Source organism: Cottoperca gobio, chromosome 6 (genome assembly GCF_900634415.1).
Source record: "Cottoperca gobio chromosome 6, fCotGob3.1, whole genome shotgun sequence".
Lineage (NCBI taxonomy): Eukaryota > Metazoa > Chordata > Actinopteri > Perciformes > Bovichtidae > Cottoperca > Cottoperca gobio.
Window position 1 is genome coordinate 10,518,452 of NC_041360.1, and position 15,654 is coordinate 10,534,105.

At 40.4% G+C, this 15,654-nt stretch overlaps 2 protein-coding genes across 5 annotated transcripts in view; one reads left to right on the top strand and one right to left on the bottom strand.

The window, feature by feature from the left end:
• cpt1ab (carnitine palmitoyltransferase 1Ab (liver)) overlaps positions 1-7,514 on the bottom strand; it is a 20,169-nt gene extending 12,655 nt beyond the window's left edge. For 2 of the 4 annotated variants that reach the window (XM_029433480.1, XM_029433477.1), the window contains exons 1-2: positions 4,179-4,308; positions 288-452 (exon numbers count right to left, since the gene is read on the bottom strand). In XM_029433480.1, the coding sequence (XP_029289340.1) occupies positions 288-428 (141 nt within the window). In that variant the 5' untranslated portion in view covers positions 429-452; positions 4,179-4,308. Of the gene's footprint in view, positions 1-287; positions 453-4,178; positions 4,309-7,377 lie in introns of those variants that run through there. The other 2 variants (XM_029433478.1, XM_029433479.1) reach the window with 2 other exon arrangements.
• LOC115009486 (USP6 N-terminal-like protein) overlaps positions 7,507-15,654 on the top strand; it is a 22,468-nt gene continuing 14,320 nt past the window's right edge. The window contains exon 1 of the mRNA XM_029433476.1: positions 7,507-7,716. The gene's annotated coding sequence lies outside the window, so the exon portion shown is untranslated. The remainder of the gene's footprint in view (positions 7,717-15,654) is intronic.

Below are 15,654 nucleotides of genomic sequence, written 5' to 3' on the forward strand. Positions count from 1 at the left end.
GTGTTACTTTAATGATCTGGGATAAACATTTAAGATTATTTCCCCAGAATATCTGTATCTTTGGGCACTCCCCTAAGCAAACAGAAACAAAGTTCCTTTCTCATTCAGGCATTTACCACAAATACCCAGAATGAATATTTACTGAGAACAGAAATGAACAGAACATGCTGTGAGATACTCGGCAGACAATAAACAAAGTAACAGCAACTCAAAAATGTCAAAATGTCCCCATGTACTGTACCGAAACCCTCTGAACTTTGCTCTCCCATATGTCTGACACCGCTCACCTTGAATCGGATGAACCTTTTCTTCCAGGAGTGGAGGCCAGAGAGGTAGATCTGGCGTAGAGCCTCGTGGCACAGCTGTAGGTCGATGCCATCTGGGGAAACAGTGAACTGGAAGGCCACCGCCTGGTGAGCTTCTGCCATGGTGGCTTCTGCTGTACAGGGTCACTGGGGGCAAGGGAAGTGCACGATTATAAAGTTAGTGAAGAGGCAGTTGCAAGAAAGTTTATCGCAAACTTGAAAGATAAATGGAAGATGTAGGTCAAAAACACGGATCCACCCACAACTTAACTCTCACTTTATGTTATGCATGTGGATGACATAACCATCTAGTACATTTATCACAAAACTAGGTTAACATAGATACTGACAAGACAAACAACAATGTACAATCACCACATCCTTATATCTGGATGAGGCTCTCAATAATTGTTGTCAGGCAAATTTTGGAACAATCTTTTAAATTCTCCAGCTCCTGTCACAGTTCTTTGAAATCAGTAGTGGTTATTCCTCGATGCCCCTGAAGGTTTCCTAATTTCCAATTGAAGCTCTTTGTAGGGAAATCGCCAGTCAGCGGTTCTTTTTGGATTTGAACAACACTGACGTAAAGTCAACACTGAGTTAGATGGATAATGGCACGCTTACTCAGAAGCACAGAATATAGGTTTTTAGAGGCAAATGTTTTACAGTGTCACGTGTCCATGACTTAGGTCTGGAGTCCACTTCCTTAGTTATTGTAGGCCATATTGTCTCGAGAACACATTTTTCATAGTCTCCGTATCATCTTAGTCTTGCTTGCAACTTTGCCTGGTTTTGATTCCGTCTCAGATCGAATGTCATTTGTTTTGCTTTCTGTTGGCAAGTGAGCCAGCACTGGAAAACTAAAGGGCATTTTAAAAAACCTAACACACCCTAGGAGTAACCAAAGCACCAAACTGACATCTTGCTATTTTACTGCATTACAAATGCTTAGTAATAATGATTATTAACTTCCTTTATTGGTATTATTACAAGTATTGTATCGTGAATAGAGGGATGTCCTTCATAAATCAGCTTGATGTGCATGTTTTTGTATTTAGTTACTATATCTAACCTGGATGCTGCAAGATGACACTAAAGGAGATGCACTGGGAGGTGACAGTGTTGTGTCACTCTTACTCATTACTGAACTGGTTAGGCGGGTTAGGTTTTATCCTTTACTACAAGAGAGCTGATCCAAGGTTAACTATTTTGTTCTAAACTAGAACCTCTTTGTATTTTAACCGTGCAAACCTTAAGTGAGCCAGTACATGTTTGAATAATGTTAGTATGCAATATTTTAATGTAATTCTTTTTTTAATCTGAACATGGAACAGGGAGACATGTGATGAAGGAAGTAGGGAGACAAAGGAAATCTAAGTCGTAACTGATTATAAGCCTGCAAAGGTGACACAACATTCTTTGCACACCTATCATCCACCATATCTTGAGTAGTGGAAGACTTGTTGACACACAATCTTCTCAATAAAAGGGAGCTCTGGGAAACAACCCTGATCAAAGGGGAGCCTGACCTAAAGCTCATCATTTGGCAAGTGGATCTCGTCAATGCTTACCTTACACTGAATATAATACTGCACATGTCTTGTCTTTTGTAATTAAGGAACTAATAAGGCTTCTAATATAGAGATTTAATTAGTATGTTTTTGTATTAACTGGTTGTGCAGATAAGGCAAGGTGGTTACCATTACGAAGGGCGCGGCTATGTAATACATTTCAGATTTAAGTATTTCATATGCACGTACAGATATGGGAATGAGCCTATGACAAGTTGTATACATTAGTATAGACATATTTTTCAGTTATCCTTCTTAATTCTTAAGGATTTTATTCTCGCCGGAAATCCCTCTTGTGAGATGTGATGAATGTGATGAATGTGACGTGTGATATGAAATAGTAACCCCTAATATAAGTGATGCTTTTTCTAGTAATGTATATGGCAGGGATTTTAAACCTACAATATGACCAGCCTCTTTTGTGGTTTTAGAGAGCCAGAACCCCATGTCTTCACTTAAAAGGACAATGGTTAAGCCATTATTTGACCATCGTTGGTATAGGAGACCAGCAGTATGTGTGAACTACAGACCAGCTGAATGACATAACTCTGGTTGTGGCATTGTGAGGGACCTGCCGTTTCCAGTTGCTTTCAATTGCTGTCGGAAATACAATAGCCACATGAGCATACATTTATAGTACCTTCCTTAAAACAAACGGGGAAGTCTAGAATTAGCCATTTATTACACTGATCGTAAAACTGATGTTTCCACACTCATGTTCATTTTCGGCATCCCATAGCAACGCTTAGCTGTATTAGGTTTTCACTTTCCTTTTCGCTAAGACTACTGCAACGTTTCTCTGAAAAGCTCTTCTTCGTTTCTGAAAAGCAATGTCTTTTTTTCTTTGCAGAGTCCATTTTTATTTCATTCAACAAGAGCACTCTGAAAGCAGGACACGTCGTTTCTACGTTTTCAGTCCTCGGAAGGAGCACCATCCACAGAGTTTCAGCAGCCAGTCCCCTCCCCCAGCTACTTTCCAACATCACATGATCCACCCTGTGCTGCAGAAACTAGGGGAAAGGTCGCAGCGCTGCGCCTCTTAGATACCGGGTAAAACTGGCAACGTAGTAATCACAAATCCTCCCACGCCCGCAAGCATATCCCATTTTAGTCACAATGAAGCCACATAAAAAAATATAATTTGTTTTGCATATTGTATAATCAGCGTTTGTCCATTTTCTATATTTTAAAGCGGATGCAACACACGATCTAGCGTTAATTAATCATGCCAACTACCCACAAGTCTTCATGCCGTTGCGTGTCTGCACTATGATTCTGACCGCAAACGCCACATCACCCATAAAACCTTTAGCCATTTGTCATTACTAGACACTTTAACTTCACAACAATTCACTCCCGACAAATGCGTACATTTTAATATTAGCCTATTTTAAGCATCTTTCCCACGTGGTCTGTGAGAAATGGGGTCACTAGTGTGCACCCCCTGTTGTCAATAAACCATATTCTATGTATTAATCTAAATAACCAGGGTTTTGAGTCACATGTCAATAAACCAAGTTTAATATATATATATGATAATCTTACCAGAAGGACACCATGACATATCAGCTTCTACTGACCTTCACTGGCAGGTGACATTTGCACACACCTTTTCAAAAAATATGTTTGCTACTACAACATATCATAGACACAGACATACTATACTGTATTATTAATAACTAATACAACTATAAATGTATTGTAATAGAGCTGCCAGGTAATTGTCAATGAATGACCTTTACTTGGACTTTTGCCTACATTCATGTTATGAGCAACACAGGAGTGCTAAGGGTCCCAACCTGGATCGTTCAACATAAGATTGCAATACAAAACAGGTTAAATGTTTAATGCAGATTTTAGGTAGAGGCCTCTTTAACGTTTTTTCACAATCTGCTGTTAAAAGCCACGCGTAGCTACAAGCGCAATTGATCACTCGAGGTATTGTTTAGACTTTCATTAAGTAAAGATTTGCCTGTGAACTTCATTTCTGACTGCTACAAGGCCAAAGAAGCACAAAGACGCCCGGTTATGTCAATGCGAAGGTGAGAGATTCTACTGTACGCCATGTAAACACTGCACAGCTTTAAGCACTGCGCCGACACGGACATGCATCACACTGACATTAACGTTAACTGCGCAATGAATCCGACAGCATAAATAGGTTTTGTTTAGCTTGTCGACGTTTTTTTTCGTCCCCAGAACCCCTGCAGCCATATTTTAACAGCCACTTCCAAAACTGCCGAGAGAGAGAGAGTGAAGAGGGCCAAGAAACGCTTACTGAAAAGGGAGAATTATTACTCACCAACCCTTTCTATCAGCCTGAGAGAGCAGCGCTTTCTGTATTGACGAGGCTGTTACACGGCTTGTCTGTCGGCGGGGACTGCTCTACACTCTGCATGAATGGGAACACAGACTTGAATACAGCCTGCCCCTTTTTTAGTCAAGTGGCCTACAGAGCACGTCCTGGTAGAAACAGCGCCACCCTGAGGTCACTTGTGCTATAGAAAGGGTTGTATGAGGATAACAGGTAAAATATGGAAATGGACACCATGAGAATTTCACTGTACCCAGTACTCGATGTACCCATGTTGAGTTGTACAGATGATGGACACGATATTAAGAATATCTACACAGTCAAATACAGTCCGATAGAAGGGGGCAGTTTGGATAAAATCATAGAATAGTACATTTTGTGGAAATTAAATTTAGAAACAGATTATGGATACAATAACCAAATGGGAATGTCTGTTGTTGGTCAAACCAGTAATGCAATACAGGAAAAATAATAATAATAAAGCAGTCTTGTCCATTGTTTTGCAACATTTCCTACAATTGTATAATACAGTCAGATATTATAGGAAGTGCTACCACAGTGTAAACCGCATTGCAAAATCTATGATGGTTAAAAAAATGTTTCAAAATATATTGTCAGCTTTTTCTGACTTATCCTGCAATACAGGTATGTACTATCAACACCTACACAATAGCCTTGCAACCAATACTCTGCTCAAATATTGATATTTGTTGACAAATATTTTCCATCCCCTATAATCAAACAACACATAAGGTAAAATATGTGATACACTACAATGCTCAGGTACACCTCTTTAACACATTATCAAGTCACTTGTAATATATTGCATTGTACAGGTGTGTTCATATTTAATATTTTGTTATAGCACGATATCGACACTATCTCACCAATGCCTTCTGTGTCTGACAATGCCAGATACATTGTTGTTACATTTTAAATGAAGCCTGATAAAGATTAAATTCCAATGATTATCTTAGATTTGTAACTTTATAAATAATTTGATTACCTAAAACATTATAACAATGCAGGGGGACACATTCTGGCAATTGTAATAACATACTGTAATTGTAAGAACTTACATGTCAATAGTCTAATAGGCAGTCATGTGGTTTCTCTGATGGTGCCTGATGCTTTTTCTTTTCTTTCTTCCTGTCAGCAATCACCTTCACTGGGAGGCTTTTTGCTACCTTTCCTCCTCTCTGTGCAGGCCACTAGTGAGTAACTCACAATGAGTCATTTGTGCCAGTACTGACACAAATGTTGTAGCAATCCACAACTAAGCTGGAGCTATTGGTAAGTGGACCTTAAACCTCTTTTGAGGCTTCTGTTTTGCTGCACCTTTGAGGATGGGACAGCCTACACCCTTATGAAGTATAATGAGTTTGGTGACCACAACCAACTCCCTGCACAGCTCAACTCAATGTCAATCTCTAAAAAGCATATTAACCACAAATAACTGGAAGCCCACGAGTAACTGGATACACCTGAGTGGCTGTTTCATTATCAGTGTCCGCAACTACACACCCTTTTCACAGTAGATATTTTGAAAAGCCGTCGCAGGGAAAACAAAAGGTTTATTAATAACATTAATGAAGTATGCATTCCACTGTCCCAGTTTCAGGGCTTTGGAATTGGTCCTGCTGACTTGGTAGTAAGGCTAAATGGATCAATGTAGCTAATGTTAATGTAAAGAGTTACACCTGTTACATTTTTACACCTGTGCTCTTCCTACTCAGACTTGGTTCAAATGTCTTCCACAAAAAAAAGGCCTATGGTTATAGAAGGCAAATAATTCAAAATGAGAGAAAAAAGCAACACAAGACTTAATGTGCATCCAGACACAGGGGGGCAATGTTGCACACTGTTGCAGATAATGGGCCAATACTTAGGCACAGTCAATGTTCAGCTAACACATTTTGATTGTGTATCAACATGCACAGTATTCTGCTTATTAAGCAATTGCACTTAATAAGAAGAGTTGTTCCTTCTCTGTATTACACCCTAAAAAGAGAGCATAGATCACTACATAATAAGTAGAAGGCATCCATTGTTGCACTGACCCGTATGGGTCAAAAGTTTCCACTCTTGCATGTATTAAGGCGACACACATGCCACATTTGTGTGATGAATCAATGCACTTTTGATTATACCAAGAGGTCCGGCGTGCAGTTGTACATTTCTGCAGTTAGGATACATTTTCAACGGCCAATTGGCAGCAAAAGCTGTTATCTCATCGTTTGTAGTTGAGGGCACATTTTCAGATTGTACTAAAGATCTCACAAACTCCTTTCCTATGCTAATTGTTTAGCCATTGAAAAACAAGTTGAGCCACCCTGCCATTTTTCTTTTTGACCAAGTGCCAAGAGTAGGCCTATCTGGCTCTTCTTTGTTTTTCACCCATGCACCTGAAAGTGTCTGTGAGACGACCTTTCCATGATTATCCCATATGATCACATACACATTGTTTAACATTATCTGCTGAGGTATAACTGATGTCATAATGAACATGTCTCTCTTTGTCTCAGTGGCTCCCGACCAGAGATACATAGGATGAGTCACAAGATAACTAATGGGATGAATAAGAAGAACAAGTGTTATACAAAAGGATAATTACTTCGTTCCGACGTTTATATGTTAATTTCTTTCTGCTTGGGAAACACCGGATACTATGATCACTTATATTGGGGTCGAAAGGCGGGCTAGACCACCAGCTAAATGTATTTGGTTTATGTCCACATTAGCGACATAACCTGTGGTGAAGGTCATAAGTAAACCTTTCTTTATTGTAAGATTTACCAAGCCAATAAGATCTGGATCTAGATAAAACATGAGGCAAAATCCCGGTATCACCTGTGTGTCTAGTGTTCTGTAATCCAACAGAGGGCGCAGAGTGACCATTTTTGTCAAAGAGTTAGTTCACCCGATTATTTTCCCTTGTAACTATTTATTTTAAAGTGTAAAACTAGTTAGGTCTTTACTTAATGCATACATAACATGACTGTCAAGTTACAACGACCTAGCGTTAACGTGGCAGTAAGCGTTGCAACGTTAGCGTTGAACTCACCGCGTTGAAGGAATTTATCAGCTAGCAAAGCTGCAGCTATTCAAAATAAGGAGGAAGTGAAACTACCTATTTGTTTGAATGCAGGAATCAAATGAATAACAACACAGTAATATGACGGCTTACCGTCTTTTAGGTCAGTTCCTCTGTGTCAAACTTTCCTTCATTGAGACTCGCCTTCCGCGGCTGCTCGTGCGCGTGCGTCCTACTGTCACTGGTGTCCGCCAGTGCCGTTGAAAGACTGCCAGACAGCTGCAGCCAGCTCGCGGCATGTGGACCTGGGCTAGGGGGTGCGTCCGTTTGACCAGCATCGATTTCAGCGACGCAAGTCAACAGTCGGGGACAAGCCTTCAGCACAGTGGCAGTATTTAGGTGACGGCTCCCCTGGACAGCGAGGGGGAGAATGAGAATAGTGGATTTTGTTTGTAGGTACAGCACAGCAGAAGAAGGGAAGTCACCCAAAAGGTAAGCAGCGACGACGACGACATGCTACTACTGAACGTTAGCGTCTCCAATATACGGTTTACTCTCCTCTCACTTTACAATTATTGGCGCTGGAAACGTTAGTACGTGGATGACCACAAAATACATGTCGCCTGGATCTCTTTATCTGGTCCTTTTGTGTTTTTACAACTTGCCTAATCCACAATGAACCAATAAAGGAAGCACTAATTGTATCGGTATTGGCGCGTGTACAGCTGTAGATAACGTGAGAATGTGCTCCCATGTGCACGTGATTGATAGAAATGAAGATTTATGCTGATTCCTGTTTAGATACCCTTTACTGTAAGACTAGATGGCTGGCTTTGAGGTTAGAACAGTGACTGAGCGCTTCTCTAGGGGAATTTCTGATTTCCCATCAGTCCTCACGCATGTACACCCATAAATGCCCTGGCTTGGATGGCCAGAAATGTGTGTATGATGGAATCTGCCTCTTTGTCCTCAATTTTCTGGTTACAACAACACAGTATTTGTTTACTCTTGCGTTGCCTGCGTATGAAGCCAATTCTCAGTCTGTTTCAGACCTCACATCCGTAAGTTCCGCATTTCAACTAATGCATGCAAAGCAGGTATGTGGCAAGTGTAATAATGAGGAACTGTACTTGTGATCGAGATAACAGGGTATGTATTTAGTTCTAAAAGGAGAAATATTTCTTGATATTGGAGAAATCAGTTTGTTTTCCTACACAGACCACAGATGCCCAGAAGTAGGCCATTTACTGGTCTGTATGTCATGTCATGTCATGACATGCGTGGTCCCCTTTAGAAGGATAACTGCGCGTCTCACTGGTTCATACAGGCAGTGGGGGAGGTTACAGACAGTCTGAGTGAAAGATCTCCAGCGGGATTTGGCTCTCATCCTCTACCAGATGTCTGGTGGTCATTATACTCTCATTTGCCCCACTCCATTGTGTTTTTGATTTCAATATAATGTAGCAGATGTGCATTTAACTAATGACAAGTGTGCATCATTCCGGCAGTGGCTCTGTCAGTAGGGGCTTGGACTGTGAGCCGTAGGGTTGCTGGTTCAAGTCACCGACCAGACCTATAAAATGGAGTGTGACTGCTACTTGGAGAGGTCCCAGTTCACCTCCTGCCCTGCCGTGGTGCCCTTGAGCAAGGCACCGGACATCCCCCTTCCCCCCCACTCCCATTGCTCCCCTGGGCACTGTCCTATGAGCTGCCCACTGCTCCTAGTACTAGACTCCTGGTACTAGAATGGGTTAAAAGCAGAGAACAAATTTCACTGTGTGTGCTGTGTGCTCTGCATGTGTGACCATTAAAAAAGAGGGTTTCATCCCTCTGATTCTTAAATCCGCAAATCTTAAATTGTTTGTGAAGGCATGTTATGGAAGTGGAAGGAGACGGATTAATATGTTTTGTGTTTACAGTTGAATGCCTATGGGTACACATGATCTAATCATCTCAGTGAAATCATTCCACAGATCTTAGAAGATGTTCTGCGCTCAGTGTGTCACATAGTGTGACACTCTGCTTGTGGTTTGAGGGGGAAGCCCACACCGGAAAGGTGACCGCACAGCTTGTGTACTTTTGTGTGACGAGAAGCATGTGAGTGCCCCCTTCACCCACCCCTCAGCATTTCTTGTCTCGTTCATTGTGTCCCTCCCTCGGCTCTGCGTTCTCGCTGGTGTCTAATGGTTTGATTTCAAATCTGAGAGATCAAGTCCCAATGAGTCGACCAATCGTCAGTTTTACCGTCATGCCCATTTACAACTATGGCATCTCAAAAATGTTGGTTTGATATACAAGATTTGTACCCCTAAAATTCTTAATGGATCAGTGTATTTGTAATAACAATGTTCTATATGTATATTTTCTTCATCGACTAATCAACGAAAAGCCTTAACTTTTTGCTCTCCTGGAGAAGTTTGGTCTTTGAACAGCTGTACAATTTGACTTCAAGAAATGGATGCCAACTGAACTTTTACTTGTAGAAAAGGCTTTCAGGGACTTGAATGTGCTCTTGAACAATGATCTGACTGCCCTTTCGGATGCCAACAGGATGTGAGCCACGTGTGAGGCAGAGCATGTGAGCCCATATTTTGGTTTTATGCCCATGAATGGGCCTCAGTCAGCTGCATTAGCCTTTTTTTTAGTACTCTGAGTTGGTGATTACATCTTTTTTTAATGTTTTTAAATCCTCACTGCATGAGGCATTAAAAAGCATTGATTGCATATGTCTTTCCTTGATGAAAGCATTGCAGCAGCATTGCAATGATACATTCATCTACTGATGAAACACAGCAATTCAATACAATTGAAGAGTTTTATCACTATCAGAACAAATGAAATGTTCATCTGTGGTTCTCTCGTAACCCTCTTCAATCAACAGCTTTAATTGTATTCCATTGTGATAATATCATTTCAGTGGAGAGGCATCAATAGCCTTTTTGTCTGCCTGAATGGCGGCTTTATGATAGACGTCAAAGACCCAATGCTGGGTGTCACAAAACGCACCAGAGAGTGAAGCCTTTTGCCAACCATAAAGAAGACAGAGAGGCTCTAGCGCTGCTGTGTGACTAATGAAATGTCTTTTCAGAGTGTCAGTGTTATCTTTTCAAATTTCTTGGAAACCCTCACAGACCCAAAGGCTTCATCCGGCCAGTGGATTTGAACTCATGACATTGCTCATATTTCTGACCTTATACCTTATTATGATGATGATGATGATGATGATGATGATAGTCATTCATTTTACTAAGATAAAGCAGTCAATATGAAAACTGCAATACATTTCAGTCATGCGATCCTAAAGACAACATTTCTATTAAATCACAATATTACAAAAGCCAAATTACACCATATCTAGTCTCATTTCATGACACACTATTATACCGTATGAATGCATCACCTACTATATTACATTACAGTTAATTTAGCTGACGCTTTTGTCCAAAGCAACTTACAATAAGTGCAAACAATCATAGTGAACCTATAGCTCTATTTAAATGTGTTTGATGTATAAGCCTTTTATTTATTTATTTCCCATAAAGCTGTTTAGAATGGCATTGGTGCTAAAGTGATTAGATGAATAATTGATTAGTCAATCAACAGAAAATTATTAAATAAAAAATAGTTTGATAATTGATTCATCATTGAATTAATTTAACTACAAAAATAACCAAACTGGCCTAGTTACTGCCCTACATGCTACACAAAGTGATGATGACACTGCACCACCATCTGTTGGTTCATTTGATTTGGGCTGTAAAGTGAGCCTCTGCCAGGAAACAGTGTCTATAAATGAGCTAAATCTATTCCCTACACTCTATCGTTAGTAAAATATAGGTCACACTACTGTTGAGATTGTAGTTTGTCACTTGGGCTGAAAACAGATGACACCACTGAGGAGATGAGTGATGGCTCTATGGGATAATGGCCCAGATAGTTGTTTGTCTTTTGGCATTTGTATAAAGGCTAAATTGGGCTGACTTGGAATTTCCCTTCTATTATTGTCTCTAGTTTGTGTCTTTTTTTTGATGCCACTTCGGATTTGTTTTTGCTCCAAATGCTTAACCTCTTTTGCGGTGAAATTACAGTTCCCCTCCAGAGTAATGCTGCTCCCCTTCTGTGTACCATAATCCTCCGTTTCTGTGCTTGTAAACACCATTTGAACATAAAACTATGATAACCAAATCATCAGGGGAGTGTGCATCACTGAACCTAGCATCATTTCTGCTTTGCTTTCAACTAGAGATCAGCTGACTTTGGCCCTTTCGTTGGGTCTTTTTCTTTGGGAAACATGCTCTCTGTGTGTTCACCTTTTGAATAATTTAATGAGTTTGGCATTGTAAAAAAACTGCGCTGTGGTTCGTGGTAGTATCCCATACAAACAGTGAGTATCAGATCTCATGTTGTTGTGAACTTATTGATAACCTTGGTATTTTCATCTTGGTATAGTAAAAATTAGGTTTGTATTGTAGAAAGGTTTGTTGAGTTTTGAATTTTGAAAGTGTTTATGCACAAGATGGAATTGGACAGTTAGTCGAAAGTTGCATAACCTCCTTAAACATTGCGTATTTCCCTTTTGCATTTCTTAACCATGCATTATTGATTGTTCAACTTCATATTCAAATATGACTTTTCAAAGCTTTTATAAGGTAATAGTGCTAGAGAGCTTTCCTCTGGCCAATACTTTACTTCCCTTTGTCCCCGTTGTACAAAGTAAGTTAAAACACAATCGTCACTGTGAGTCCCAGATTTCGTTTATGGTAAAATCCAGATAAAACCGTTATTAAACACGCTGGTTTAACCTTTTCAGTCCAAGGCAATATCTGACTACTCGTCTTCTCTGCTGTGACTCGTATGAAATACCTCTATCAAATATCTCTTAGGTCAAAGGACTTCAATATTTAACTACTCCTCTGCTCTGCTGTGAGAAGTATGAAATATCTCTGTCAAATATCCACCCTTGTTGCCCCTTCTCCTTCCTTACTTTAAATAATGACAAAACCATTTCTTCACTTGATTTTTTCATCAACGCCAAGCAGGTCCATCAAGAAGCAAACAACACAAAACCCACAAATTAAGCTAAAACGCATTATGGTAAAATATATAAAATATCATCATTAAAAGGCTAAAGTGAAGAGATATAAAATATCATCATTAAAAGGCTAAAGTGAAGAGATATAAAATATCATCATTAAAAGGCTAAAGTGAAGAGATATGTTTTTAGCTTACTTTTGAAGATATTGAGAGAGCTTGCCTCCCTGATGTCTGCAGGTAAAGTGTTCCATAGCTTTGGTGCATAATTGATAAAGGCTGCATCCCCAATTTTCTTTTGGATGTTTCTGGGAACATTTAATAAACCAGTAGTGGATGGTCGTAATGTTCTTGGGGGCACATAGTTTATTAGAGAGTTGGCAGTGTAACTTGGTGCGGTTCCGTTTAGGGCTTTGTATACAAGAAGGAGGACCTTAAAATAAATTCCTAAAAGTTACTGGAAGCCAGTGTAGAGCGGCTAACACTGGACTGATGTGGTCTCTCCTCTTGGTTCTAGTCAGCAGCCTCGCTGCAGCGTTTTGGATGAGCTGAAGTCTCTCCTGTTATTTTTTTTGGGAGGCCGGTAAAGAGTGCATTACAGTAATCGAGTCGGCTTGAGATAAAAGCATGGATTAGTTTTTCAGCATCCTTTTGATTTATAAATTGTCTGATTTTAGCTATAATTCTAAGGTGGAAGAATGATGTTTTTGTCACCTTGTTTATGTGGGATTTAAAGCTTAGATCTGAGTCTATGATAACACCAAGACTTGTAACTTCAGCTTTAATTATGACATCCTTTATGAGAATCTTTCTCAGCAGGGTCCTGAGGGTTTATGTTTATGAATACTGTTCCCTTGACATTCCTGTCCTCCTCATACCACCCCTTGAAAAAGTGCTGCCACTCTGGGAAACGAGGCCTCTCCGGCTGGCCTCCGACTCCAGCATCTACAACTTTTTGTGGTCATTGTTGTAATTGGGGAGGCAGCAGCATGAACCAGAGACAGTTCTCAGGCCGAGTCTAATGCAGGGTGAGGTAATAGAGAGCACTCTCCTTCCTCAGACTCAGACTTGTTATTTCCTTTTGTTAAGATGGGGAAAAGGCTGGGTAGTTTAAGATGGTGATGCTGTTGGTTGATCTGAGCTCGGCTTTGGAAAATACGATACGGCAGAGCGACAGTGGTAATATCAAGTGGAGCAGGACAGAGAAGCCCCTTGGGGACAACAAACTATTCTGAGCCATGTGCTTTTTCCCCAGTCCCTGTGCTCGGGATGTTTTGCCCCTGGCTCACACAGTCTCTGTGTAGCTGCTATTTTCTATACATAAACACAAACCCTTCGAGTGTACAAAAGAATTTGAGGGAGACGGAGGAAAGAGAGGCTCCGACAGCAACAAAGACACAGAAGCCATCAAGGCCTCCTAGCAGTTTTTTCTCATTGGCCTAATTTGGTATCATTCTTCTCCCTGTTGCTACAGTAAGTCGATTTTCTAGTTTCAGTTGTCGCTTTAACCAAGTCAAGAGTAGATTAAGTTGGCACACTATTCGTCATGCTTTTGAGAGAAACCACTAGGGGTAAGGGTAAACAATTGGCCATTGTCCATGCACCATGACACCTGCAAAACTACCTGTTTGGTAGCATGGGGCTTTGACATTTGCATCCTTCTTTCTGTATGTTAATTAATGTTGATCATTATGGGCAACATGCTTGAAGATGGTAAGCAAGATAATACCTGTAGTAGCCTACACATGTTTTTTAAACCAGTTGGTCGCAATCATGTATGATGCACTGATACTGAATCACTCTCTGGCTTACACTAGAGCCTCTAGCCTGCAGATCTCCAGTTTGAGCAGCTTTACTGTATCTCTGAAGTTCCATATGGGCTCCATACCTTCCTTTTTAAAGAAAGAGAAGGCTGTTGAACATCTCGTAACCAGCTTGCTTAGATTTCCTGGTCCTGGGGCGGCTTGGTGATATTCTTAGTCTTTCAGGGGCTGCCTTTTTATAACATGACTTTGTTTTCAACTGCCAAATCAGCATTGTGTGTGTGTGAAATTAACAAAATATCTATTAAAGGTGAACGTGACTGCAGTCTGGGGCAGGAATATGTTAACCTAGGACAGGTGCGACTTCATCAGCACAAAGAAGTCTGTAACATTTCTGATTTAATTTCCACAGCTACCTTGCCGCTGCTATAAATCGAGAAGCCTCTTAGAGCGATCCTCATTTCTCTCGCTCGCTCTGCTTTTTTATGCTTCTTTTGGACATGTGCATGCTTACATGCACACACTGTGTGTCTGACCATTAAAAACTGGAGCTCTGAAGCCATCTGAGACTTCAGACTTCTTCATGTGGAAATTAGAGCCATGTGGTCGCTTGCTAGCCTCCTTCCTTTCCTAACTGGAATGATATGCTTGTTCTCCACAATCACCACGAGCCTACACCATTAAGATAACATAATGACTGGGATGATGACAGAGTGCATTACAATACATACTTTGAAGTTTATTTCCGTGAATGTTATTAGCCTAGTAATTACTGCAGATACTGAAATAACTACCTACCACCGCAGTTGCATAGGTAGGACATTTAATGTGTGTTATGATATTTTAAGAAGGTCTTGTACACATCATAACATTGTGCAAACGCATTCAGAAATACAGATGTCATGGGATTTAATTATACTGGAGACAGCCAGACAAAGACTCAATCACACAAATGAAGGACATGTGATAAGGTTTGCTGTTGGTTGTCTGTTAGAATAGAAGAAACCCCTTGATGTAGCACTATACGTGTCCGTTATTTAACATTCTGAATCTTACATTTGTCATCTTTTCAATTGAAAAACAAATATTTTAAGGATCCTACATTTTCTTAATCCTCAAAATAAGATGGTATTTTTCGTAGTTGCCTTTGGTATTTGGTGGGTGTTACTTGCAGTTAATCTAAGCATGTGCAGGACAGGAATACATACCGATAATAAATGACACAGATGTTTGATAGGAGAGGCACGACATGGGAGTATGCTCTGTGAGGTTAACCAGGCTGAATGAGTGCATGGCCGAGGCTCGTCTGATCTCAGAGCCAGAGCGTCCTTTGGCTGACCACGCAGCACTTACTAATCATTCATTGGTAAAAAGATCCAAACATCTGTCGTCTACTCCTTCGTCAGGCCATCAGCGGTTTGGGGAGCGGGTTTGAGTGCCAGCCGCAAAGACGATGCTCTATCAAAAAATGTGATCAGATCTTAGAATTAGATCAATCTGTCCTTTAGGGCTTTAATGTAATATCTGTAAGTAGGATGAAACAGGATTTATTTCTGTCTTTCATTCTGTTGGTATAAACGTTTCACACCCTGATGCAGTTTCACTTAAGGGTTTCAGCTCAAGATGTCTGCCCACT